General features: G+C 40.9%; 1 protein-coding gene across 9 annotated transcripts in view; it reads left to right on the top strand.

Annotated features, from left to right (window-relative positions):
• The window catches only part of akap13a (A-kinase anchoring protein 13a), a 94,482-nt gene that overhangs the window by 54,240 nt on the left and 12,797 nt on the right, over nucleotides 1–27,445 (top strand). For 4 of the 9 annotated variants that reach the window (XM_086025246.1, XM_086025243.1, XM_086025244.1 and 1 more), the window contains exons 11-29: nucleotides 4,161–4,306; nucleotides 6,143–6,495; nucleotides 8,636–8,668; nucleotides 11,390–11,567; nucleotides 11,654–11,756; nucleotides 12,228–12,353; nucleotides 14,652–14,694; nucleotides 15,467–15,581; nucleotides 19,060–19,222; nucleotides 21,335–21,402; nucleotides 21,551–21,620; nucleotides 22,478–22,628; nucleotides 22,715–22,851; nucleotides 22,965–23,111; nucleotides 23,673–23,929; nucleotides 25,066–25,191; nucleotides 25,334–25,451; nucleotides 26,320–26,568; nucleotides 26,636–26,712. In XM_086025246.1, coding sequence (XP_085881372.1) covers nucleotides 4,161–4,306; nucleotides 6,143–6,495; nucleotides 8,636–8,668; nucleotides 11,390–11,567; nucleotides 11,654–11,756; nucleotides 12,228–12,353; nucleotides 14,652–14,694; nucleotides 15,467–15,581; nucleotides 19,060–19,222; nucleotides 21,335–21,402; nucleotides 21,551–21,620; nucleotides 22,478–22,628; nucleotides 22,715–22,851; nucleotides 22,965–23,111; nucleotides 23,673–23,929; nucleotides 25,066–25,191; nucleotides 25,334–25,451; nucleotides 26,320–26,568; nucleotides 26,636–26,712 — 2,660 coding nt within the window. The remainder of the gene's footprint in view (nucleotides 1–4,160; nucleotides 4,307–6,142; nucleotides 6,496–8,635; nucleotides 8,669–11,389; nucleotides 11,568–11,653; nucleotides 11,757–12,227; nucleotides 12,354–14,651; nucleotides 14,695–15,466; nucleotides 15,582–19,059; nucleotides 19,223–21,334; nucleotides 21,403–21,550; nucleotides 21,621–22,477; nucleotides 22,629–22,714; nucleotides 22,852–22,964; nucleotides 23,112–23,672; nucleotides 23,930–25,065; nucleotides 25,192–25,333; nucleotides 25,452–26,319; nucleotides 26,569–26,635; nucleotides 26,713–27,445) is intronic. The other 5 variants (XM_086025249.1, XM_086025247.1, XM_086025251.1 and 2 more) reach the window with 5 other exon arrangements.

Genomic DNA, 27,445 nt, shown 5'->3' with positions numbered 1-27,445 from the left:
GTCTATTAAAACGTAGTTTGTTGTTCTTTACTTTATTGCTGTTATTTTATGTTCTAATTATTTAATATTTAATGCTATTTATTTTTATGCTATTTTATGCTATTCTAGCCAGGATGATCACGTTACGTTAAACTATTGAGATATCCGCTGATTTGTCACCTGTTGCGTGTGTGGGTTTATATGCGCGCGTGTTTGTGACAGCTGTCAAAACTTGCACTAGCCTGCAAGGTTTCGTGGACAGGTGTGAGTGGGTGGACACAGACACAGACCTCCCCACCCCAACCCCCAACCCCAACCCCCACCCCCAACCGCCAACCCCACAGACACTTGCAATTGCACTTGCAATTGCAATTGCAATGGTGTGTTCATATGAATAACAAAAGGTTAAGACAGCTGTCAGAGGCTAGAGTTGCTTTCATGTCCAGCATGTTTAATGTCCCGTGGTTGTGTATGTCATAAAGTGAGGCGACTAGTCAGACAAGGCATTGGAATGATTCCCCCACCCCCCCGCATACCTCTGAATCACTTCATTAGCATTTATATTCCTAACAGCGCAGTGGCTAATATTGAACAATTCTACACAGACTCTTTGTTAGGCAATCTAATATGGTTGTATAGAAAGTACAGTAAACATTCTTAGAACTTCTCTTTTTTTTCCCATTTCATTTAGAATAGGAATTAATATACTTTTCAGAATCTTGGCACTTCTGTGTAAAAAAAAAAAAAAAAAGATCTTATGTAACATTATATATAATATAATGTGGGGTTTTTGTTATATGTAAGCCATAATCATCAACTTGCAAGAAATAAAGTGATATGGGCTTCACTTTCTGAAATGAGTGACAAAAATATCATATGCCTCTCTGGCCCATTTAACGAGTCAAACCTTAGCATTACTAGATTATTTGATACACCTCCTCAGTGTCAGGGCTTGTTTATATCTACCAAATGAAATACAATGAAAATCTTCTTTGCTGAGATATCTTCAAAGCTGTTGGAATGGGCCAGAAAATGGCTGCCTTCCCGCGAGAGCCGGAGAAGTATTTAAACCTCTCCTACGTTTTGTGAAACAGTAAGCTCGACTACATGCTCGGTTTCCTCTTTCAAAGGAAAATGATGGATAATTATTCATCTACAGCGACTCTCCTCCTAATGAAGTCCCTCAGCAGTAGTCGCTCAGTTGATTTTGTCGGCTGCAGGATTTGTACGTGTCTGATGGTTACTCAAGACGATCGGCCTGTGATTCTCGCCCCCCCCATAGTGGGATTTCCCTCCTTCCTTGGAGCAGCTGACTTAAGGTCAACTGCGGTCTTGTCAGTCGGACAAATGTTGTTCATAACAGTCTTACTGAAGCGAGATGGTTCTTTGGAACGTACAGCCGCACATACTTGAGCACACGCCCTAACCGAGACAGGTGAGCCGAAAGTCCTCTCGGTGCTCCTCGGTCCTTGGTCTCATTGCTTCCTGTCATACACTTGTAAAAAGTAAATTGGCCACTACTAATATTGAAACAGGTCATGTTCCACTTTGGACCGTTGGACTTCGTATTGCAGAATGTTCTATTGTTGAGAAAATCAGTTTAGTTTTCCGAGCAGCTAGGACAGAACACGTAACACTTGGAACTGGAAATGGAACTGATTGTGTATCACTATGTTTTCATCACATTTTGCCTCTTTGCCATCACGGGCACCCTTTTGTTGTATCGTCAAATCGTTAATCCAAGAGATGATCTGAAGTCTTGTGAGGTGTATTGTATGCTATCGTTTACATTCTCTTGTTTTATATGTGTTGTCGATTTAAGCCCGGTTCACAGCGCAGGATAATCAGTCCAATTTTAGCCCCGAATTCCCCCCTCCCGACAATTGTAGTTCAGCCACGATTCTAGTAATGGCTCCATAGATAATTTTGTCAGATAATCCTGATGTGTGGGGTGTGCTCAGATTGATCTCGACCGCTCGGGAGGGTGCCCAAAATCAAATTGGGGATATTCAACATGTTGGATTGTTTTGGCCCGATTTTGCACCTTGTGGTATGCCCCGAGGACAAACGAGCACGCAGCTGGTTGCCAATCAGAAAGCGAGGTGACCTGGCGGCGAGGAAGCGCGGTGGGAATAGCAACAGGAATGGCAACAGAGGGCGGGGTCTTTTCTTTTTGTGTCGCTATTTTCCGGTAAAAATAATCTACAAACTAGTGCCACTGTCAAGACACAATCTGAGACCCCCTGCTGCCTCGCCTCTTCGTCCGCCATGTTTGTTTACTCTGAATTCACATTTAATCTTGAAGGGTTTTGTGAGATTTTCCGTCTGACGTGAGAATATCTGTGAATGAATCAGTTCGTGTGTGATGCATTGATCTTGTTGTGTGGCTGCACATCGACTACTGTTGGATTAAACTGTAAAAACAAGTCAATTGTGTTTGGCCCCTTTGACGACGAGTGACTCGAATGTACTTTTGTCATGATATTTTTCAAGTAATTGTCAATTTATCCATATTGTACTGAGCGGCCAGGGCAGTGAACATGTGTTCATTTGTACAAAACTTAAAAAACACCAACAAAAAATTTTGCAAAAACAAAAGGCCATATCTTCCATGAAAATTCTACCTTGACTTTGGAGGAACTGCATGACTTTAACACCTCTACTGTATTTCAATGGGACTGTCCCCATTTGTTTCCATAGGGGTGGCAGGTCCCCAGTGTGTATAAAGGCCCTGATAGACCAAACCGACGTCTGAGGCCGTGGCGTCTGAATGTGCCGTCTGTTTGGTGTAGTGGCCACCGTCGTGGTGTCATAACCCGTCTGTAAGCGTCTTGGGCGCGTTTACGTATGTTGAATCGGCGTCGCCAGTCGTGTCATTTGGTCACTCTGATTGGCTGTTAGCTAGCAAATCAGCGCTCGGTGCACCAACGGGAATTGACAAATGCGAAAAAAAACAGTGAGCACGCCTCCGCTGCCTTAATCTTCTTACAAGTACAAGGGCGTAGGTTGACAATGTAAGTATTTCACAATACCGTGTCAAGAACGTGATGGGAGTTCATCGTGAGCGAAGAATAGAGCCGAATGCATTGTTTACGTTTTTATAATCCGCCCCCGGCCAACAGCTTTCCAGTTGGATTTTTCTAACCATGGGAAATGGTGACTACCGCCGCCGATCGTATGGAAGGGTATTACATCTCACACATGCGCAGAAAGTACTTTAATGGTCCGCGTCGCTGTCTGTCGTTGCGTCGTATTCCTCCAGCGTGACGTGCCAATAGCCGGCCGGACGCCACATGGGGTAAGCACCTGTCACTGTTGGCCAGCGTCTTTTTGGTCTGTCTAGGCCTTAACACACATAAACGACCTCAAACTTCCTCTCAGGACTGAAAAATGCTCTGTGGGAGGACAAAGAAAAACTTCCTCTCTCGCAGAAATGATGCAAAATGAGAAACATGATGTCATCCTTTTTGTGCCAGGACACCGGCTAAAGAAAGCTCTCTGTTGGGCTCTTGTGGATTCTTCCTCTTCCTTTATTTCCTTAAATGTACAAAAGCTGCTGCTCTTAATACTTGTATGATGAAGGATCAAATACTTTTTATTGTCTTTATTTTTCATAAAAACAAGTAACCTAGTAAAAGCAAGGTAGAGTATCTTTTTAAAATTAAAAACAAGTATTTAAGTCAAGAAATACTTAATTTTTCTGAAAGTCTTTAATTTTTTTTTTTTTCGGCATTTAGCGACCTTGTGCCTTTAACCCAGCGGACATTCTTTCTCAATTAGATTCACGTTCAGAATTAGAAAACTTTGTCCATCCTCATGGGGCAACGCCTTTGATACTACCTTGGAAGTGGGGAAAAGTGACTTGTTGATAATTTTTACTCACAACAGTGTCATGATAAAAATGTGAGCAGTGTGAAAGGGGCCTTACAACTACTGTTTTTTTTCCCTTAACACTTCACACCAGAAAGCTTTTTTTTTTTTTATGGTCAAAGACAGTCGGCCATTTAGCTAATTTGTCCTTTCACACCTTCTCACATTTCAAGAACTCGTTTCACCCTCCTGCGTAACAGACTTGCCTATTGTGTTCACAGAAGGAAGTTACTGAGAACAATTCATTTAACTTCCTTATCCCCAAGCTCTTGAATTTTGACCATTCACATTGTAAGTTGTTGTCTTGACAGGATCCTCGCGGTCATCAACGTTGCCTGCTTTGTCCAGCAGGACAGTCAGCAGCAACTGTTGCTCCTCGACCATTCCCAGAGACTCGGGCAGCGACGTCGAGAGCTTGCTGAGCGCCGAGGTGGGATATGACAGCGTCTTTATCAAGGTTTGAGCCACTGCAGCAAAGACACCCGTTGTGAAACACAAGATCTATTTTTCAAAGTTAAACTACAGTAGCAACTATTGACAGGTTGGAAAAAATGCGATCTGGTTAAATACCAAAATGAGCACCTGCATAATGTAAGAAGACACTGAAAACAATTATGAAAGTAAAAAAGTAAAAACAAGGAATTAAAAGCAAAAAAAAAAGGGGAGAATTCTCAAGAAAATAAGGAAAATATAACTTTTGCAAAAAAAAACACGTTTTGTGTTGCATGCACCAGTGAACTACTTTGTACTTTCCAGTGATGTCATTTTCAGTCGACAGCTAAAAACGGGTGGGTTAACTCTTATTCCACAAACGCAATATTTAGCAGAATGTCTTGTTTCAACTAGTGGGCTTGCGTAGAATATATATTCTTGCAAAAAATAGGTATGGGTTGACTTCCACTTTAACTATATTAACCTTGGTCCGAACACAAACTGTGTAAAGGTAGGAAATATGTGGGTCGTGGCCCTTTAAGGCCGCAGTTCTACCAACAAAGCGCACAACGTGTTGCCGTGGCAACCAAGTGAGACGTGAGTTTATCGACGCGCGACCAGCTTGCGGACACCTCGGCAAGTCACGTGCGCTTAGATCTTCTCCCGGCCGTGCTGTGCGAGGATAACAACATTATGTCCTAAACTGGGAGATGATTAAAACCTCTTAAAACATCTTCGGCCGGTCACGTGGCTCGCCTGAATGAACCTTCGCGGTCACGTGATCTCTCTTGACTTCCCAGAGGAAGTAAGGCTTGCTGGCACAAAGCCCACCTCTCACTACTGGCTCTCCTGACAGAAGTGTCTCTGTGACAGGCTTTTTGCGCCGCAGCTGGTGGGACAATAGGCCACAGTTAGAGAGCTCACACCTTCAAATGAACTCTTAATAGACCGTTTGTATGTGTGCATGTGCGCGTGCGTGTGTCTGCATGCAGCACCCATTTCCCACCGCACCGAATATTATTCAGCAGTGCTCGAAACGGTCATGTTCATGGAGTGACCTGGTATGACCTTTCGCCAGTAGCGCCACCACAAGGCCAAAATCGAGCAGTGCTCGGAAAATGTACACCTTTTGTAGGAAAAACAATTTGTGACAATGGGGTAGCAACATTTTGAAAATATCTACGGAAATTAAATAAAAAGCTTTCCAAGTTGTTGAGGCAATGGTTAAAAAATAGTAACATTTGTGAAAATCATCAAAAAAGCGATTTAAAAAAATTTTTTTTATAGAAAACTGAAAATGATGATAAATGAGTGAAAATGTAATACTAATTTTAATTTTATTTTATTTTATGCATTATAATGCCTTCAGGGGAAATTAAAGCAGTTTCCATTCTGCTTTATCACAAATGGAAAAGCAGTCAAAAAGGGAGAAGTGAGACTGGTAAAGCTTAAAAAAAAAAAAAAAAAAGAGTAAAAATAGTCAAATAGGTGAATGTTTTTTAAAGGAGGGACAGTTGTCCAATTGAAAATAGTCAGAAATTAGTCAAAATGGTGATGATGGTCAAAAATGGGTAAATGATTAAAAATAGTCCAAAATATGAAAATCAGTACGAGATTTTTAGATCAATGAAAATGATTGAAAAAATGTGTGACAACTGACAGAAACGTGAAAATGGAAATTCAACTTTCTACTGGTCTTCCATGTTATACTGTATGAACAAGCATAACGATTCTTCAATTGAAGACAGTTCAGGCTTACTTGGATAGGCATGCTTTGAGGTCATGTGATTGAAATAATAAAAACAATTCTAATAATCCTAAAAGAAAATAACAAAATGTCATTTCACCTAAATTGTTCCAGAATGACGAGCGAGTGACGTGCGGCGACAGCACCAGCGAGGTGTCCATCTCCTGCTCGTCTACGGACGACACGGCCAGCGTGGGCCCATCCAGCTCCAGCCCAGAAGGCAGCCACGGCCCGGGCAGCAGCGGCTGGAGCCCCGAGGAAGGCGCCCCCCCGGGGGCCACTGTTTCCGCCACAGACGGAGGAGGAGGTCTCGTTGGGGACGCCGAGGAGGAGGCCAAGGACAGAGTGACCGAGGTGCCGCGGCGCTGTCTTTTGCGAAGCAGCCTGCGCTCCCTCTCGCCTCTTCGCCGACACAGCTGGGGACCTGGGAAGAACAACGGAGGGGGCCCTGCTATGAACCAGAGGAGGTAAACACTACACCTACAACTTATTCTTATTGATGTTGCATGTAGGAAAAAGGAATAGGACGCCTAGCCATTAGATGGTCCCAAAGTGAGAGGGCAGTTGTTCTCATGTTCCTATGTTTTGGTCTCTTTGCAGAATAGCATATCGTCGCTTGTATGTTAAGTGTTTGGTAGCGGGTTGCAAACGAATCGCAAGTGTGTGCACACCTTGCGAATGTTGTTTTTTTTTTTTACTTAGGGTTCATTCGAGGTCGGAAACGGTCTCAAAGATGATCACCAACAATTTTAATGGTCTCAAACGTTTTTTCTTGTCACAAATAAATTGCGAACATGTTCAAAATTTGATTGCGACGAGAAAAATGGTTTGCAGCCATGAAAACTGTTTGCGAATGTGTGGCGAATGTCTTGGAAACCCTGACAAAAAAACCCAAAAAACATTCGCTATGCGCACACACACTTGCAAACCTTCGCGGCTCAGTGAGATACAAGCTTTAGATGGTGCAGATAACTGATAGGTTGGTGGGTAGGTCGATGATTGTTTAGTAGATAGTTTGGGAGGTAAAGATATAACCCCAAATCCATTGAAGTTGGGATGTTGTATAAAGTGTAAATAAAACTAGAATATAATGATTTGTAAACCATTATATTTAATTGAATACACTACTAAGACAAGATATTTAATGTTCCAAATGATAAACTTTATTCATAGCTTTTAAGCAAATAATCATTTACTTGACCATGAAATTCAAAGTGAATGATTATTTGATTAAAAACAAAGGTTTATCAGTTTGGACATTAAACGTTTTGTCTTTGTAGTGTATTTGATTAAATACAAGTTGAATGTGATTTGCAAATCATTGTATTCTGTTTTTATTTACATTTTACACAACATCCCAACTTCAATGGAATTGAGGTTGTAGATGGTAGGTACTTTCAGTAAGGTTGGAAGAAGGTGGTACCTATAGTTAGTAAATAGTTTGGCAGGTAGTTATTAGGTCGAGATGTGTTATTAAGGAGCTAGATAGGAGATGTTGGTAGTTAGATGGCGCAGATAGATGGTAGGATGTAGGTAGACACGCATGTGTCTGCTGTAACTTTATCAGAACATAGTTTGCTGTCTATTAGGTGGGAGCGCGTTAGCAGATTACCACTGACTTTAGTTTTCAGTAAAGGTCTTTAAAGAAATAAACATTTTCATATTTTTTCTTTACTCTATGTATTTTTCCTCGGGTATGAACAGAAGAGAAGCAGACGGCTTGTCTTCAATACATCAACCGCTTGTTAGAGTCTCTGTTATTTGAGCTTGACGCCGGCTCGCTGTTGTCCCTCGGTGTTGGCAGCTGCGTAGCCATTGTCTGTGAGACACCGCTGGAGGCACATTCGGACGTGGTGCTGAACTTGGATACCACTTGAGATGCGCCAGTGATTCTAGGCAGCTTTAAATTTGTTATTTTGGCGCGGGAGTCGTGACAGTTGAATAATTCATACGCCAATGTTCTAGGGGAGCTTACATACAAAAACATAGAAAGACATCAAAAAATGAGGCAAAAATGCATTGTGAAATACATTTTAAACAAAAAATAAAATAGAAAATAAAAGTGAAAACGGTCAGTAAAAATGTCCCCCGAAAATTGCGGAAAATATCAAACAGTGAGTGAAAATGGTCATCAGTCAAGAAAATTATAGAAAAAAGTAAAAAAAAAAAAAAATCATCAAATTATCAAACATTTGTGAACATTAGCCAAAAAATTTTTTTTTCCCTAAAAAGCATGACAGTCATCAAAAAATGTAAAATATATCTTTAAAAATAGTTGAGAATGAATAAAGATTGTCCGTCAATGTGTGAAAATTTGTACTAAGAAGTATGTGATAAAAATGAGTCAGAATGGTAGAAATCACTAAAAATGTTCAAAAATGCCAACTGAGTGAAAATGCTCAACAAAAATATTTTTGTCTGTTTAACATAGCTTCATATATATATATATATATATATATATATATATATATATAAAATGAAATAATTAAAAATGACTCGGGGGGGGGGGAAGGTCAGAAATTTGAAAATTGTTTTTAAAGAAAAAAGGAAAAGGAGTGAGAGGTTTATCTTTAACTTCCTATCTTTGTTTCATCCTTCACCTCCCAGCTGCAAAGGGAGACTGACGCTTCACAGGAGAAGGTATATCCATCTCATTGCATTGATTCCGTTGTGTGACTTAGTAGCTCCATATAGCCTCCCTATAGCGCTAGTAGACCCCCTCTCGCACATAGACCTTTTCCCAAACAACCAATGCATTGTTGCTCTTTCCCCGCAGACAACTGTTCTAGTGAGAAACGTGCTTTTTGCTGCTCAGAACGCATAAGAAGCACGCTAGTGTTTTGTATCTAGCTCATGCTGCTTAAACACGGACGCACATACACATACAGGGAATGAGAAGCGTTTATGGTCTAAGGGTAGTGTTTCATAGCAATTACTATTCTTATATGGTCACACATGAGAGAATAGATGTCCTCGTGATTGTTGTTGTAGGCTGTTAGTATCGAAACATGCTGTGGTGACGTCAGGAATCTGGATGTGAAAAAAAAAATCATCACAACACGAGTGAAAATGGTAGAAAAGTGAACATTTCCAAAATGGGAAATGAGTGGAAATCGTTTTAAAAAGGTACACTTAAATGAAAAGTGTCTAACAGATATTTTTAAGATCTCAGTAAAAAAAAAAAAAAAGTGATATAGATGTTTGAGAAAAACAAAAATAGGTGAAACCAGTCCAAAATGGTCAGAAATGGTATGAATGAAGTGAAATAAAAATGAGCAAAAATTGTCAAAAGATTTGTGAAAAGGAGTGAAAAATGTTTTTGAATAAATGTGAAAACTGGTCCAAAAAGTCAGTAAATGATAGAAGAAAAAAATATTACCTCACATGGTCAGAAATTGGTAAAAATGGTTGAAAATGATTGAGAATAGCGAAAAAACTAGTCAAAATGGTTAAGAACAATAGACTCAAGGTAAAGCAGATGAAAATGAACGCTCGAAAAAGTCTTCAGGAGCCATGCCTGAAATACAATTTGGCTATTTAAAAAAAAAACAAAAAAAATAGCCCCCACACCAGTTTCTTCGATCGACCCAAAATTGGCATGGACACATGTACAGTATTATATCAAAACAAGATGCACGTAAAAGTCTCAAGGACCCACGTCCGAAATTGAACAGGAAGTCTGCCATTTTGGGCGACTTCCAGGCTTGTACTTTTTACAAATTCACTCAAATGAGCCCCAGTTGAAAGTAGGTATCCTAGGTGAAGCTAAATTTCATATATATATATATTTTTTTTTTTTGGCACCTACCATTGTGGGAAGCGCGCAGCATGATTTTCTTTCCATTTGTCGTAGTCATGGGGCACCCCATGTCTGCATTCGCGTACTCATCACTCATCCCTTCCATCAGTCAGTCAGCGGCCTGCGTTAGCAGCTGCCGTTCTGATTCATGTTGGCAGACGACCTCGGGGCTCTGCAAAGCGCTGTGTGATAATAATGTCAGGAAGCAGGCCTCAGTGTGACGGGATACGTTAGCGGCCTACTCCCCGAGGATAGGTGAGCGCTTATCTGGTCTCCGACAATCAGCCAAGTCACGGGCGCTTTTGGTCCACTTGAGGTTAATTATGTTCCGATGTGACGGGCCGGTGATTTGCTGGATAATGGGGTGCCATGCAAAACCTCAGGGCTGGGAGGGAGATAAGGGAGATTTATCAGCGCTGCAGCCGGCCGGGATAGCTCATCCTGAAATGTAACCGCGTGTTTTTCCTCCCCGTGATTGCCACCATTGGATTCTTCTATTCAGCGGCCCCTGCTTGCATGTAAATGCTGTCGAAATCATCTGCATCATCTTTCGTGAGTCGCGACCACTGATATCAGAAGAAACACTAGCATGTTTCAAAAGAAATGCAATCGCAGTAATGGTCGGAATTCCAATACATCGGTCGGCATGTGTGTGCGCGTGTGTGACTTAAGAGGTTTTGGCCTGACGCCAACAAAATACGTATATGCATATACACGCATAGACATATACACAGTCAAGGGCTTGTCAACACCTTCACATTCAAATGGTCTCAAACACGTTAAGAGGTCAACAAATTCAAGCTATTAAACTCTTGTAATGCACAGCTGTGAATTGAAAGTCATGGCAGGTCATAAAGCGTCATCCACATCATAAAGCAGACTGAGATCTGGCAGGAGGTGCCTGCTTTGAAGAGTCTAAATTATGAAACATTTTGTTTTGTTGAACACTTAATTAATGATCATTTTGATGTTACTATAGAACAGTAACTTCATACGGGATTTTACAAAAAAGTAATTCCATTTTAAATTGTATCTTTTTTATTTTGGATCATTTTTTTTCCAATTTTAACCCTGCTGAAGATAGTTTATGTTTTTATAACCCTACCAAAATAATTATAATAATCATTTAGTTTATCTTTTTAAAAATAATTTAAATATCTCTTTATTAAGATATTTTAATAGGGTTTATATTCTTCACCTGTTCAGCTTAAAGGTAGATCATGGCACTTGGCAGTTATTGATCAGTTATTGATCTTTATTTCATTATATTTCTTTTTGATATTGTTTTTCTCACCAAACATTTTTCACATGATGTATTCATTTATTTATATATTTTTTATTTGATTTAGATTCGATTTTTTTTTTTTTAATTTTGAAGTCTTCATGTGTAATGTATTCAACTTTATTGTACAAATGTACATGCGCTGGATATATTGTATTTGAATTTGTGTCTAAAAAGATAGGTCGACTTTGTGAAAAAGTTGTCATGTTTTAGCCCACAATCCAACTGATTACTCTGAAATGACAGCGAGCCGTAATATTCTCACTCTGTGTCCGCACAGCTACAGCCTGGAGGGCCTGAGTGGCAGCCAAGAGGAGGCACGGCGCCCGGCCAGTCAAGGCCCCCGCATTCTGGAGCCTTCCAGAATGCTGCAGCGCGACATGGATGAGCGCGGCTCGCTCGTGTCGCTCACGGAGGAGCAGGAGGAAACGGGGCCGCCGTGCGGCCTGGAAAAGCAGGTCGGCTCTCATAAAGTCGTTCCCGTTTGTCGCATTTGGCTTTTTTTTACTTTGCGGTCACACCCTCGACTGTCCTGTCACGACAGAAGTCGAGGCGCTATCGTCCCTTGAGGAACAGCTGCCCCCCGATGACCCTGCCACTCACCAAGTCTGTATCCATGCTCGCCATCAGCCACAGAGACATTGACGGTGAGTGGCTGAATTGAAATATGGCAATAAAAAAATAAATAAATAAAAAGTTGAAAACTGTCAAAATCGAGAAGACAAACAAAGAAACATATTTTTAAACATATTTGATTAAATTATACTTAAGTACGGCTAAATGCCAGTAAGCTACCGATTTGTTATGAGGTGTAAAAATCTAGTTGAGGTGTGGTGTTTAACTCATCCACTGCAAGACATTTTCAGACCCTCTTTTACCCTAACCTTTGAAAAAAATTGAAAAATATACAAGTTCCTGGATTGAATGGCTGCATTGCGAAAAGACGAATAAATTCGTCAACGGCAGTTAATGAGTTCATTAGGGCAGGCACCGCTTAATAAAACAATGCTTTCTAAACATGTCATTGTCCGCAACGTGACAGAAAAAGCTGTTGGTTGTTGTTGATTTGTCATTGAGTGCTTGCTCTGGTTCTTTTCCCACCTGCCCCCCCTCATCAGTGGTGGGACATCTGCGCCGGAGGAGGCGGATTTCCTTCTCCTTCAGCCTTTCCCCCATCCTCACTAAATCTAAGTCTCACACCCTTTACGGCGACTCGTCCACTAGCGACGATGATGATAACTTCAGTAAGTATTTGAACGCGCTAGGCGCTGTAGCCGAGGCCATCAGGATGTGTGACGTCACCCTTAGACACCCTTGCAGCTCCTTGTGCATCCAGCATCGGTGCGCAAACTGTGGCCCGTGCACCAATTACGGCATGCTCCGTTCTTTAATTCAGCTCACCTTGTATTTACACATAGCGAGCCCTTTTGTTGCTATGATTTATCTAATATATTTATCTCATCCAATAATTCGATTGATTTTGAAGTATCGTACATGTACATTTAACATTTTTCATTTCACCATTTATATTTTTTGAAACAAATGTATTACATTATGAATAATGTAATTAAAACATGAAAATGTTCATTTCCCCCCCCCCCCGAATCTGTTAATTGAAATTTCTAAATATATTCCTTATTTTGTTCATTTATTTCATAAAAAAAAACAACATGTTAATAGATTTGGGTTCTCAGACTTTTTACACCTCAAAAAATAACCGGCTCTGCAGTGATTTTCGCCACACTTTGAGAATCACCGATTTATTCTAAAAGTTAAACTAATATACATATTTTATCTACACATTTTTAACTTTTAAATACTGTTTTTACCTCATCTGTCCATGTAAAAAAAAAAAAAAAAAATTGACACTGAACTATTTTAAAGAAGTCCCTGTGCAGCAAAATGTACCAGCGTCCAGGCGAGGTTGGCTGAGGTAGAGGGAGAGCTAAAATATACATGGAAAAAATGAATTATGAATTTCAGCCCCAAAAAATGCTCCTCGTGCTTTATGCTGACTTGTTTCGATAAAAGTCTGCTGGAGGTCAAGCAGTCTACTTTTTTTGTGGAGCTCAGCTAGATTGTCATCGAGATTTCCCCCAAATTTGCCGGTTTGGATTTGGATTGACAATAGACGCTACATATTGACATTTGTCGAACAATCCTCGACAGGGGGCTTTTCGGGCAAAGAAGTGTAATGTTATGAAATGGTCAAGTCCAAGCAGTTGACCTGAATCGGATTGAGCATGCATCGGACTTTGAAGAAAAAAACTGAAGGGAAAACGCAAACATGAATTGAAAAGACTGTTGCCGTCGAGGCCTGGCAGAGGGTTACAAGCCAGAATTCAGGCTGTAATTGAGCGCAGAGGATTTGCAACTAAGTACGGTATTACAAAGTGAAAGTTTGATTTATGATTATTAACTTTCAATCCCTTAAAAAGTGGGCGGCATATACTGTTGTAATTCCGACACCTTTCACCTGATTTGGATGTGAATGCACACAAACGAAAGTCCGCACAGCCGTCAAGTCACATCTTGTTTGATTCATTTCGCATCCATTGCGGTATTGTTTAGAGGCAAAAAAGATACACATTGTTATTGTCCCAATATTGATGGTCCTGTGTGGGTCTTGCCTTTATTTGCTCTTTGGCAAGATAATAATGAACAGATGAAGAATCGTATCTCTGCTTCGCTCGCGGTTGTCAATGTGAATAAATGAAGCGCTGTATCTGGTCTTCGCTTTGGCAGTGTAACGGATGATGCAACACATCTTGTCTTCACAACATATCTTACCTATTCTGTAAATGTTCTGCCATTAGATCTTATTGAGCCTTTGTTTATCAGCTCTTAATGGCAGCGAGCCTAAACGGTGTCATCTGTTGGCCTTTGGCCACTGAGTGCCACATTAGCGACAGTGCTTTTGTTTTGGCCTTCCGCCCACAAACTCGAAGGTTACGCATCTCGCTCGCAAGCGTTTTAACCCAAACGCTCCGGGGACCGCAGAACATGGATTTTACCATTTCCTACCCTGTTTTTTCCTCCTTAAACTTGGACCAAGCCGGAGAAATAGTTCTGGCTCTGGAGTTTTTTTTTGACTCTGTGGAATACATTTATTTCTGTTATGCAAGGTGGCAGATGAGTTATCACAGACATTGTTCAGTAGTGCATTACAGGTGCAAGCGTGTAGTGGACTATTATTTTATTTATTTTTTTTTTTTTACTGTTCTAGTTTTTCGGATTATTTCTGTTGCGCAAGAACTGGCAAAGAAACAGTCGCATTAATAGACCTGGGATACTCGCGTGCGTGACCAAGCCGCCACTTCCAAGTGTGCCAATGCAGGGGAATTGCAGCCAAACGTAGCTGACTCCATACCTGGGCGCGAGCATGGTTTGACCGGTCCTGTGTGAGTGAAAACTGCTTGGTTTTCTCCCCCATTTCCTTACCCTGTAGGTTTGATCACCACCAGTCCTAATGCTTTTGCTTTAGTAGAGCAGATATCCTGGGATAAATGATGGCGTTTTTGACCAACTCCTATCCTTTGCAGGTATGAGGTCCTTCTCTAGCACGTCCGGATCACTCGCATACAGGTCAGTGCCGCTCTAACCGTTACTCTCTAAAAACAGTTGGGTTCAAAATAACACATAGTTTAAACCACCTACCCAAAACATGGGTAGTTTTGAACAAAACAAACCAAAAATTGGGTAGTTTTGTACAAAAGGACACAAGAAGGTGGGTGCTTATGTACTGTATGTCATGTGTACCAAGTCACTTTTTTCTTCTTCATAGTTTGGCTGGTCTTGTGTCTTACAAGTATACTCAGGTGTGACTTGTATCTAGTTAAACTGAAGCTTGGACTGGTCTAACCGTATTGATGGCAACGAACGGGTTCCGGTTGCATTTGAAACTTCCGCTTCTAACTGCAGACAAGTCGTTCTTTTGAGTTTAAAATGGCTAGTCTTAACTAGAATCCCGCATCACATTGTTGCCAAAGGTATTGAATCCTGGTCTCTTATTACACTTTTTGGTGCTGTAAATAATAAATCCTTGTCGTGGCAGAAGCCGCATGCTAAACTAGTGATACGTTGCACATTAGTTGCCATGACTACAACTACTACTTCTTTTTCCTTCACTTCTACTTACGTCAAATACTATTTATGCATTACCGCTACAAAGGAGTCGTTCTTCTCCTGTTCTTGGTCTTGGTGGTTGCGAAAATAAATTTCCCCCAAAAGTGCGACTTACCTTATGCTCCGGAGCGACTTAATATCTTTGTTTATCTTTTGGATGGTGCATTTTTTTTTGCCTGGTGTGACTAAAAGTCTGAAAATTATGGCATCTATCAATTTTTTTGTTGTGTAGCATATCGGAGGAGGAGCCCGGGCCGCTGCGGAGTGACGCTGAGGCGGGCAAGGGTGTCACCAAAGTTAGCCGCACCTTCAGCTACCTCAAGAACAAGATGTACAAGAAGACTAAGGTGAGGGCACCCACCAGAATTTTTGTGTGATTCCTCACTAAATTCTCCTGATCGATCAAAACCATTGCAGTCGCCTTTTTGGAACGTATAGTTAGCCACGGCCAGCACTGTGTTATATTGGTTAGCACCTCTGCATCACTGTTCTGAGGTTATGGTTTTGAGTATCAGCTCCTGCCTTCCTTTGTGGAGTTTGTATGGTTTCTTCAGCTTCCTGTCACAGAAAAAAAATAAAATAAAAAGACTGATTTGTCCATAGGTGGACTGTAAATGTTTGTTTACATGCCCTGCAACTGAGTTGTGAATCGTTCATGTTGTTTGTATCCCGCTTCCCTCACCAAAAGTGATCTTTGGATTCAGAGCTGGGCATTTTACTAAAAATTGAGTGTCATGTTATTCGTCATCCATCTGCAGCCTGGGTACCATTCCGTCGTCAGTCATTTGTCTTTTTTTTTCGGGGGAAAGAAATCGTACCCGTCTATAGGCCGGTCCGCCTCTAATTTTAAACGGCGGTCCGTCTGCGAGGCCGACTAAACTTTCACTTCCCGCTTTTTAAAAAAAATCACCTTTGACTCATTGAAGACTTGAAATTGTCCATAGGTGTGAGTGTAAGTGTCACTGCCTGTTTGTATGTGCCCTGCATTTGAATAGGATCCAGTCCGGGGTGTATCCCGCTTCTATTACCAAATGTCAGCCGGGATAGACTCCAGCTCTGCCGACATTCTAATGGCTATAAACTCTAGAGATGAATAGTTGGCGTCACAGGGGATGAAGAGGAAATAAAGCAGGAAGCCGTCTGCGGTTTTTACCGTCTCCTCACACCTTACCTCAGTCATGTCATTTTTAAAGAGACAGGCCACCTCACCAGGCCTTTGAGCTGCCATGTGCAAAGTGGCTTGTTAAAGCGGCGGTGTCGTCACAGCGTCAACAGCTAAAGGCTTATTGCAGAAGCGGCAGCCTCACTTCCTTTTTGTGACTTGGTGCGATGGCGTCTCGCTGCTCCTTGTAGCCACCGTCGCTACTCAGCGATGTCATGCAGGAGGCTGATGCGGAGCCATGGCTTCTCGCTGAGGAGGTGGAAGGGCTGGCACCAGGTAGGGGGGCCGGGTCAACGGTACCAGGGTGTGAGCGTCTGACGTTGATGGTCTTTGCAGCCACGTCTCCAACGTAGCTTTCAGGTGGCTCAAAATGTCGTTAATGTGTGCTCCCTTGTGGGTTTTTTTCTCCTTCTTGACAAAGCCTGTGGTGGAAAACGTCTAGTCTATGATCAGACTTGGGAGAGACTCGTTGCCGTGTTTCATTGTTGGTCAAACAGCGGTTGTGGCAGGAAGTGCAAGTTTCGACACAGTCCGATCGTCAAAAGAGTTGAAAACAATGTGAACCGAAATAATTTCACCAACGTCAACGCCTGCAGGCAATGTTTTGAGTCACATTTTTAGTATCTTATTGTCAAGAACTTGACCTAAAACCCCCAAAAATTAAATGTCTCTTTTGAACGGTCTTCACTGTCATGCAAGTGCTAAATGAAGATAAACATCTCGCAATGGTAGAATGAAATGAAACTGCCCATCCACCAGACCGGTGATGAAGGCATAGCAGTTTAGAGAGAGTGTAGAGAGAATCACTTTCATGTATAGCAGTAGGCAACATTTTTGTCTTGTCATACAAGTTTCAACAGAAGTTAATGTAAAACTATTCACCTTTTATTGATCGGTGAACTTTTTTTCAGGAAGTGCAGATGCAAGTTTGCAGAAGTCAATCAGTGATGAGTAGCTGTTTTTTTTTTTTTTTAATTAATTTTTTTTAGCAATTATAACTGTCGCAAAAGTCTAAAAAGAAGCTAATTGCTGTATCGTGAAACTAAAATCAAGTAAACCTACTCAACCTTTGATGTTTGGAGGCAGCATTGCGGTTAAAGAGGTGCAGAGGAAGGTTCGCTGAATCGTCGTAGTAATATTTATGGAGTGCCTTTCGTGCTTATCAATAACTCATGAAGGGTAAATAAAATGGTGGTTGTTAGCAGCATTATGTAGCTGAAGAGTAACTAGCGCTGGTTGACAGCCGACAGCTACACGCCGTAAGGTTCTGGTAGAGATCTGGCAGGCAGTCAAGGTTCTTTGGAGAAAGAAGGGTGTTAAACCTGCCCCGCTAATGGAAATGAAGTGAAGTCTGGTGACTTCATGCAAGGAGTTGTCGAAAATGATGCACTGGCATAAGATAAGAGTGTAAAAAAAGAAGATAACCATTGCAGTGGCAATATTACGGCGTGCGCCTGTGAGGCCAGTCTCTTTATGTTGTTCAGGCTGTGGAATTAATTCATTTGATGCTGACTGAGCAGAAGTCTACCGTGAGGTCACACTTGAGCGTTTTTGTGCTGCTCTAATGGATGTACTTTTCCTAAAAATTGGTCTCACTTTCCAGATTTAGATTTTCCACTGTAAGTTTCTCATTCTTGTGAGATTTGTGCCCGGCGCTGTTGCCTTGTTAATCTGAGCTTTGGAAACTCTGCTGTGTCGGTTTCCTTTGGGTTTGGGTGGATGCTATGTGACGTCAAGCCGTGAGAATAGGAGCTCTTGTTGTTCTTCTCCACATCACTTCATTGGAATTGCGATGACCAAACGGCAGAGGGATGACGTCATCTCGCTCTCGCTCTCTCTGTCTATATAACAGTGCCTGATGAGGGAAAGGTCGGGAAAAACTCATTCCCAGACGGAACGTCTCTGTCAGCTGTCACACTTCCCGGGAGGAGCCAGAGTCATGTTACACCGTATCATTCTTTAACCATTGACGACAGTGGTTTTCACTTAAAGGGGCCATATTATGGAAAATGTACTTTTTATTGTTTGTGTGCAAATACTTCGGTCTCTGGATGTCTGTTCACGCATCAAGTGTGAATTTATTCAACCAAGTCAATCTGAACTACTTGAAAAATTGTCAATGTGAGCAAGCCCGTCTGCATCATGACCAGAGCCACAATGGATGCCATCAAATGTGGGCGGAGCATGGCGCCAAGGTTGGACAATCATTTCAATGATTCACTCGTTCATCGCATCTTGCAGCTGCAACGCTTTGTAATTAAAAAAAGTGCTACTTGCCCCCATAGTTTAGCGGCTCGTGTAGTAAAAAGAAAGAGGAAATGTGCATCAGGTGCTTCCTTCCTCCTACATTTCTGCAGTCTTGTTCTTTTTTGTAGACAACACGCAGGGTCAAGCCCGTGTTGCGTTTTGATGGTGAAAAGCGCCCAAAGTGAGTTTAACTACAAGAAGCACTATTTCATGTAATGAGGCAATTAGTTCTTGGCGTAAATAATGGGCCGTTTAATATTCCAGGACCCCCCGTCGGGGCAGTAATAACGCAGCTCAGCTGGAATCCGACGAGGAATTTCCAAGCATCGAGGCGTGTTTTTTTTTTTTTTTTTTCCTGCTTTGACGCTCCAAAGTCACTATTTGTGTTTGTTTGTTGGTGTGCTCCATCTGCGTAGGAAAAGGATAGGGACAAAAAGGAGAAGGAGGCCAAGGAGAAGGAGAAGAAGGCGGTCAACGGGCATCACTTTGCCACTTTGGGCTCCGGCCAGGTGCCACTGTGCTCCCACTGCTGCCACTGTAGTAAGGTCCTCAGCAGCAAGGAGCTCTTCCAGTGCACATGTAAGTATCATCACATGTCCTCCTGATTTTGTGTTTCACCTGTACAAGGATTTTTTTTTTGTTTTTTTTTTTTAGACAGCGGTTTCTGAATATGATGACATAGTTGTTGTATTAATATAGGCAGAGTTTGCAGCTCACCGTCTTAGATGCCAACTGATTTTTTTTTTGTAATGTAGTCTGATTTACAAAAAAAAAGTATATTTTTTTAAAATTTCATTTTTCAATTCTTTTTAATTTGGTTATAATTTCATTTTTATCATTTAATTGAACCTTCATATTTTTTATTTAAATGTTTTTGATATTTTTTAATTTTAAATTTTATTTTTAATCCTTATTTTTGTATTATTTGTTTTCAATATATTTGTTTTATTTTTGTTTAATTTATTTGTGTTTTGTATTTGTATTTAAATGTTTTTGTTTCATTGATCTATTTTATTCATTTAGTATTTTTTTTGTTGTATTTTTTTTCCCCAATGTTTTGCCTTTTTTACTTTTTTATTTTACTTTATCACTTCTATTGGTATGCTTTTATATTTGCATTTTTAGTGGTTTTACTTAACATATTTTTCATTTGTTTTAATATTTTTCATTTGTAGTTAAAACAAAAAATTAAAGTTTAAGCCAAAATGAACGTTGTTGCGCAAGAATCGACCTCTCATAATGAACTCGTCATTAGCACCATATTGGCTTTTAATGTCCAAAAACAGCTGCAGGATCAATCACAAGTCTGGCTTATGTGACTAAAGAGATCAACGCGGCAAGGAAATAGCAAGAAAGAGGATGTCACTGCTTGCGCAAGATTTTGGCACAACAGTCTAAAAAAGCAGAAAGCAGCTTTCTGCTCATATGTCCCGTCATTGTGCTTGTCGTCGCTTCGGAGGGTGTTTCCAGGCAGATGCCGGCCTGGAAAACATTCAGACATTCGCACAGTCGCTCTTTTGTGCGAGTTTGAAGCAATGTTCGGAGCCTGCCTCTGTAAGAAGCCGTAAAAAAAGGCCCTCGTAAAAGCGTTTAAGAGGAGAAAATAGTCGTGGGACTCCAAAGCAATAAGGCTGTGTTGCATAATCTGCTTAAGTGAACAATAAAAAAATTAAAATAAAAAAGCACCCCCCGCCAAAAAAAACCCCAAATAAATGCATTGAAAAAAATATTTAAAAAAAATATATATATACACGTTATAATTACATTTGAAAAGAATAAAAATGCAAATAATAATAATAAATAAATAAAAGAAATTCACACCAGACCTGAATGTTTCCCTGACATGTGACAGAAACACGTAACGCTTTCTTTCACTTTAACTCAGACGAGCGCTTGCATTGACATCATTGTAAAAGTAGGAAGTGTGCACTTTCACGCGGAAGATGCTGTTTAAAAAAACAAAGGTTAAAACTCTTGTTCGGGGGAATTTGTTTACGTTTTCTTAAACGGGAGTTTTAATAGCCTGGCCCCAATGAGTCCTTTAAATAAATATACAAAAATATACACACAAAAAAAAAATACAAAAAAATGATTACGGAAAAGTATCTAAACTGTTTCTTTGAAAGCTGCTCACGTGATAAAGCATTTCAGTGACACTGACTTAACTATCCCTCTTTGTAGTACGGATGACAAATAAATGAACTGTTAGTTATTAAAAAACAACAGAATTTTTTTTATAGAACAGTAATGTCACACCGACTTTGTCCCCCCTGCTTCTGTTGTCATTGTCATGTACTTTATATGAGCGTTTCCAATCAGTTACTTGCTCCTGAACTAGGAGGGAGTAACTTATGTTATTGTTTATCTTTTCATCCTCTCTAAGTGCACCTTTTTAGCACTTTTCAATAGAGAGAAAGCCAGATGATGTGCGAGTCTCCATTGGAAACAAGAGTGTGTTTGTCCTCCAAACTCTAGACCAAATCGCACTTTGGCAGAGTCCCTATGACTGAGAAACTTTCCCATGCATAGCAATGGCTGATGTGTATGTCAGCCATCTTAGATTCGCCCCGCAGTATTACCCCCGTGTTGCATCACGCGCAACAATCTGCTTTTCATTAGCGAGCCGGTTTTCCATCCACCACACCTTTTTTTTTTTTTTTTCATCCGCCGCTCTCCCGCTTTTCTTCCCAGACTGCAACGCCTGCGTGCACAAGGGCTGCAGGGACGGCCTGGCCGTTTGCGCCAAGGTGAAGATGAAGGTAAAAAAGCTCCACTGATACCTTTGCATGTCGTCTCGTGGGCCAATATTGACGCTGCCTCTGCGCTTTCTCTCTCTGTCTCCCCACCCGCCCCTCTCTCATACTCTCTCTCACTCTCACTTTCTCTGATCCTTTTAATGCTGGCCAGTTGCCCAGGCAGCAGTTTAGCACCATGCCAGATTCCAGCTCCTTCCCTGGTGTCACCATGAGGAACAAATGTGAGTTGCGAGCATCAAACGCAGCTTAAACGTGCAGTAATGTACATCAGCGTTATGTACACATGCAATGTCAACATTGTACACCAAAGAGATGTCAAATCAGCAGAAATGGTTGAAACGGTTTCCATTCTGGTGCAGTGCATTTTGACGCCACAACGCCAGCGCTAGCATTAGGTTTTACATGCAAGACTGTTTTCCCCAAAAGGTTTTTATTTTTTATGCCAGCTTTTGTTTTTATTATATTTTTTTTTTTCTTCAAATTCAATTTTTCTGTTTTTAATGTTTCCATTTTCATTTGAACCTTTTTAAAAGAAAATCCTTTCTATTGCATGACTGCTTTAAATTAATTTAGATTTAAATATTTTGAAAAACATTTTTAAAATTGTTTAGCATGAATGTTTTTGAATTTTTTTTATTCCCCCTCCCTTTTTTTTAAATTGTACTTTTTATTTAACTGGATTTACTGGATTTATATACAGTATTTTCATTGGCCTTGATTTTTTATTTATTTATTTTTTTATGTTTTTGGAATGTTTTATTATTTTATATCAATGGTTTGAAATAGTCTTTAGACCTTTACATTTTTATTTTTCAAGTTTATTTGACCTTTTTTATTTCCTTCATTTATATTCTGTGCATTGGTTTTGAATATATACTTTTGGCATCAATAACTATTTCAGTAGTGAGTTCGAATAAAGTTTTTAAATTAGTGGTATAAAAAGTATGACTTGGTTGTATTCTCTGCGATCTACTTACTACATTGTCACCTCTAAACCACAAGCCTAAAAGGAGTTCCTCTGGGATCCTTTGTGATGTTATTGGCACTAACTGAATGGTTTGCTTCTGTATATGTCCAGCCTGCGGGACGAGGGAACGCCCCTGGTCAGCCATCTTGTCCCCAGAGGACCACTCATCTCTGACCTTGCCACAGTCGCGCCGCCACACCAGCCTCATGCCTTTCCACGGCAACAATCTGTCCAAAAGTCTGTCCATTAGCAACATTGCTGGGTGAGTAGTCAGGACGATTTCCGCAATGACTGCATCGATTGCTAATTTACGCACATTGACTTGAGAGTGTGTGTTTTTTTCTTTAGTCCAGTGTTTGACGAGATTCCCATCAAGGGCCTGCGCTATCTTTCCCAGTCCACCGACTCGCTCAACAGGACGAATCAGGTCACAGAGTCCATGGAATCGCTCACTGACGAAGGTCATTACACACCATCGCAACCATGTAAATAAATGGAGACCCCATTACGATGCCTTTATGAGGGATACATTTATGAATGTCCCCCTCCCCAAAATAAACAGATGGTAAACTGGAAGTTTTGCTGATGCCTGTCGCAGGGACGGAGATGATGGACAGTCAGCTGATGGGCGAGTTCGAGGGCGAGGCCAAGGAGATGGAGGCCGACTCGTGGAGTTTAGGCGTGGAGCAGCAGTACCTGCAGCAGCTGGACCGCAACCTGGTCAAGAGGCAGGACGTCATCTACGGTGCGTATATGCCACCACCATGCTCATGCTCAAACGATATGAAAGATGAAGCCGCTACGTGTGTGTCCAAAAAAGAAAAAAAGGCACAGTCGGATCAGAACAAAATTGGCAAAATACCCACAATTAGCTCATCCTTTAACAAAAAGTAATTCAGAATCAGAAACAAAATTCGAAGTTTGTGAGTGCCGATCGATCGATTAAAAAGTTTTGAATTTAATTTTCCAAAATGATGCATCAAAAGTGTTTCTTTGCACAGATTACCCACATCTGATTTTCAATTTTAATCATCAATCTGATTAAAAAAATATTGCACAATGTAGAAATAAATGAAAATACTCTTTTGTTTATGAAGAAGTGGTACTGTTTTGGGAGTCGTTTTGCAGTGTGGAATATTGCGACCAATTTGGGCAAGCCGGTCGTTCATAAACCTAGGTTCCACCGTAGTTCATGCCCAAGACAAGCCTGTTAAAGCATTTTATGTGTATAACTGTTCCTGAGCTCTCAAGAAAAAGAAATATTCTTGAATAATTTAGGACATTATTTACTACTACTATATGGCAGAACTGATGCAGACGGAGATGCACCACATCCGAACGCTGCGCATCATGTCGGAGGTGTACAGCAAGGGCCTGCAAAAGGAGGTGCAACTGGAGCCACAAACCCTGGAGCGGCTCTTCCCCGCCCTGGACGAGCTGCTGGAGCTCCACACGCAGCTTCTCCTGCGCCTGCTGGAGAGGAAGCGCGAGAGCCAGACAGAGGGCGGGCGCTCGGAGCGAGGCGTCATCGTCCACCCTATAGGGGACATTCTCCTCAGCCAGGTGAGTGAGACGGACAGCCTCAAATCCGTCCCCCATGTCAGGCGCTCTTGTTCACATGCCAACATGTAATCGTGAAACTGCCAACCTAAACAGTGGAACTGAAATGTAGTTGAAATGCCAAAGGAGTGAAGTTCCAAGAAAAAAACAAACGCAACCTAAAATAAGAAAATGACTCAAATAAACCACTGGCCTTATTTTGTTCTTTTGGGTATTTATATTTAACTAAACATGCAGCAGGTCCCGTTGACCCACGAACAATATTTGCGTTCCAAAGATACATACTGCAGTGATAAAATGGATAGAAGAAAAATAAGTTTCTGACATAGTTATGTCGTTAAAAGTTACTAAATTCCACACTGGGGGCGAAAAGTACAAAAGATTTTAGATAAGTCATATTGCAAGAAAAACATCCCCAGCGTAGAAGAATAAAACTGTAAACCTACAAGTAAAGGAAGTTAAAAGTTAAAAAGAAGTTAAAAAGAAAATAGTAAAGGTGGGGGGTTGGGGCGTCTAATTTTATGCGGAAAAGAAGAAGAGAAAAAGCACAATATTCAGTGAAAAAAAATTCAAATTGAATTCAAGTTACAAGAAACCGTGGCAGTGTTATAAGAAAAAAAGTTAAACTACCACCATAAAAAATATGAAGTGGTAAAGCTGACAAAAAGTTACATGTTTGTTGCAATGTTATGTTGCAATAAGAAGTCCTTAAAGTTACAAGAAAAAAAATTGTAAAAAAGATAAGTTAAAAAATAAAGGAATACAATTATGAGAGAAAAATATGGAAATAAAACAAGTGTATGGTACTAAAAAAAAAGTTCTCCGTCCCCGAGTTTCCGTCCTGCATATTCAATCGACCCAAGTGGTCCCGGCCCGTCCCTCGTCGTCACCGAGAACATAATCGCACGAGCAGACGCGCTGCCAAACAAAGAAAAAAAAACAAACAAAAACAACTGACACACACGATGCCCAGCTCTGCTTATTTTGTAATTTATTATATTATAGTGTATTTTTTTATTGTGTTCCACTCTTCAGCCCACACTATATATATATATATATATATATATATACACACACACTTAATTAGCCGTTTCTCTGCAAAGTGATTTTAATTAAGTTCTAACCCAATCTTTGTTCAGTTCTCGGGATGCAACAGCGACAGCATGAAGAGGATCTACGGGCGATTCTGCAGCCGCCACAATGAGGCTGTCAACCTGTACAAGGACCTTCTGACAAAAGACAAACGCTTCAAGGCCTTCATCAAAGTACGTCCATCTTACTATTCCTCCTCCCTGGTTGGAGTTGGTCAAAGTACAAGCAGCGGAATTCACCCAAAGGGGCTCCTTCAAATCAATTTTGACAATCCGGTTGAAGGTTATGTTTTGTTTTTTGTTTTTTTCCAATCAGAAAAAGATGAGCAGCAGTATTGTTCGGCGTCTCGGCATCCCAGAGTGCATCCTGCTGGTGACCCAGAGGATAACCAAGTACCCTGTGCTGATTCAGAGGATCCTGCAGCACACTAAAGGTCAGACAAAAGCGATTACATAAACATAAGTATTCACAACCTTCGCTCAATGCTTTTTTTGATGCACCTTTGACAGAAATTACAACCTGAAGTCATTCATGCTGTCGTTTTTGGGTGTTGCGTGTAGAATTAGGAAGAAAACAAAATTAGACACTTAGAGCGAACCCCTGTTTATCGTGGGGCATACATTCCAGACGCTATAGGAGGAAGTCAGCAATATAGAGAAACCATTTAAAAAAAATCATTTTAGCTTTATCCCTCCCACATGCTTTAAAGTTGAAAGCCAACCCCTCAAAAATACTTTATAATTTGTTCTATGTGCTTCCACTAGTCTAAACGGGGCATTCTGATCACTTTCTGTCAGCAGAAAATGACGTCACAGTTGCTCTGAGTTCAGGTAACGACTAATTGCTCACCTGCTTTTTGAAGCTGCTCTATGATTGGTTGTTACCTGAGCCCTGAGCAACTGTGATGTGATTTTCAGCCAACAGCAAGTGACAAAATGGCCGCCCCCTTAGCTGGACAAAAACAGGTGGATTTTACTGCTTAAATCATATTCCACAAATGTTATATTCATCAGAATGCCGAACATAATATTGTAAAGTAAACGTTTGGGTTGACTTCCTCTTTAAACACATTTACAATTATTAAAACACACTTCAGCTTTTTAAAGCACACTTTAGTATTTCACTAGGGAATCAGGCTATAACAAAAAATCCGTATGCACTGTACCAATTTTCTATAGTATGTCTCTTTACCACTGTTACTTGTACCATACCACGGTGGCGTCAAATACAATGAGCACACAAAGAGAAAGCAAACAATTCCTTGGATTCTCACCGACTCAACCGTTTTCTTCCGGGCGCAGAGGGCGACGGCGACTACGACGAGCTGTCTGAGGCGCTGCGCCTGGTGAAGGAAGCGATCGCCGGCGTGGACTGCCGAGTAAACGAGCACGACAAGCGGCGGCGCCTCAAGGATTTTCACAGCCGCACCGACAGCAAGTCCATCATGATGATGAAGAGTGGCCAAATCTTTGCCCGCGAGGACCTGCTGCGCCGACGCCTGGTCCACGAAGGCGCGCTCCAGCTCAAGAGCAGCCAGGGACGCCTCAAAGGTGATAACTCGCTAATAATCCGAAAAAATACTGAATATGCCTAATAGAAAGTTGTCCGTCTTCTCAGATGTCCATGCGCTGCTCCTGTCGGACGTCTTGGTTTTCCTCCAGGAGAAAGACCAGAAATATGTCTTCGCCATGCTGGTAGGCCTGCTTGCCGGAAAAGCACACCTTGTGAGCCCGTTTTAGCTCAAAAGCGGGCAAAAAGAACAGAAAAGTGAATTGAAAATAGAATTAGGTCAAGTTAAATATCAAAATTCCACAAAAATATCACCCAAAATGTTAAGTATAATTAGAAAAATTAAAGCAATAAAACACGTAAAATGACCTAAAATATATTTTATACATTGTTTTTTTTTTTTACAATTTTAATTAATGTCGATTAATGTTCGACAACTGCCTAGTATCACAGACAAATATACGCAAGAAAACGATGAGTATCATACAATTGAACAGGAAAATTCCACAAATGGGCCTAATTTAAGACTCCAAAACACTGGTAAAATATTGTAAAAAACAAAACAAAACGTTAAACATCCATGTAATGTGTATTTTTTATATTTATGAAAATATTTACAAAAAGAATGCCATGTATCACTTAGCCATGAGATTCTTTTTCCACCTTACCACACAACACACACACACACACACGTTTGTGCGCACCGAGTGGGAGCGAGAGGAGGGGGAGGACGTGGCGGCCTGCGGCAAAGAAACCACACTCATCATAGTGAAATTGCCCAGCCATTTCAGAGCGGAGGCCTTTAAAAAGACAAATAACATGTTTGTAGATTGGAGGGCAGCCTTGGGCAAAAACGCTACAGAGCAGCGCAGACCTCCGCCAAAATCCAAACCATCCTCAAGCATGACGTCTTGGGCA

The sequence above is a fragment of the Filicampus tigris genome, chromosome 3, assembly GCF_054856515.1.
Source record: "Filicampus tigris isolate MCC_2025a chromosome 3, RoL_Ftig_1.0, whole genome shotgun sequence".
NCBI classification, from domain to species: Eukaryota; Metazoa; Chordata; class Actinopteri; order Syngnathiformes; family Syngnathidae; genus Filicampus; species Filicampus tigris.
This window is presented reverse-complemented; position numbering and strand designations above follow the sequence as displayed.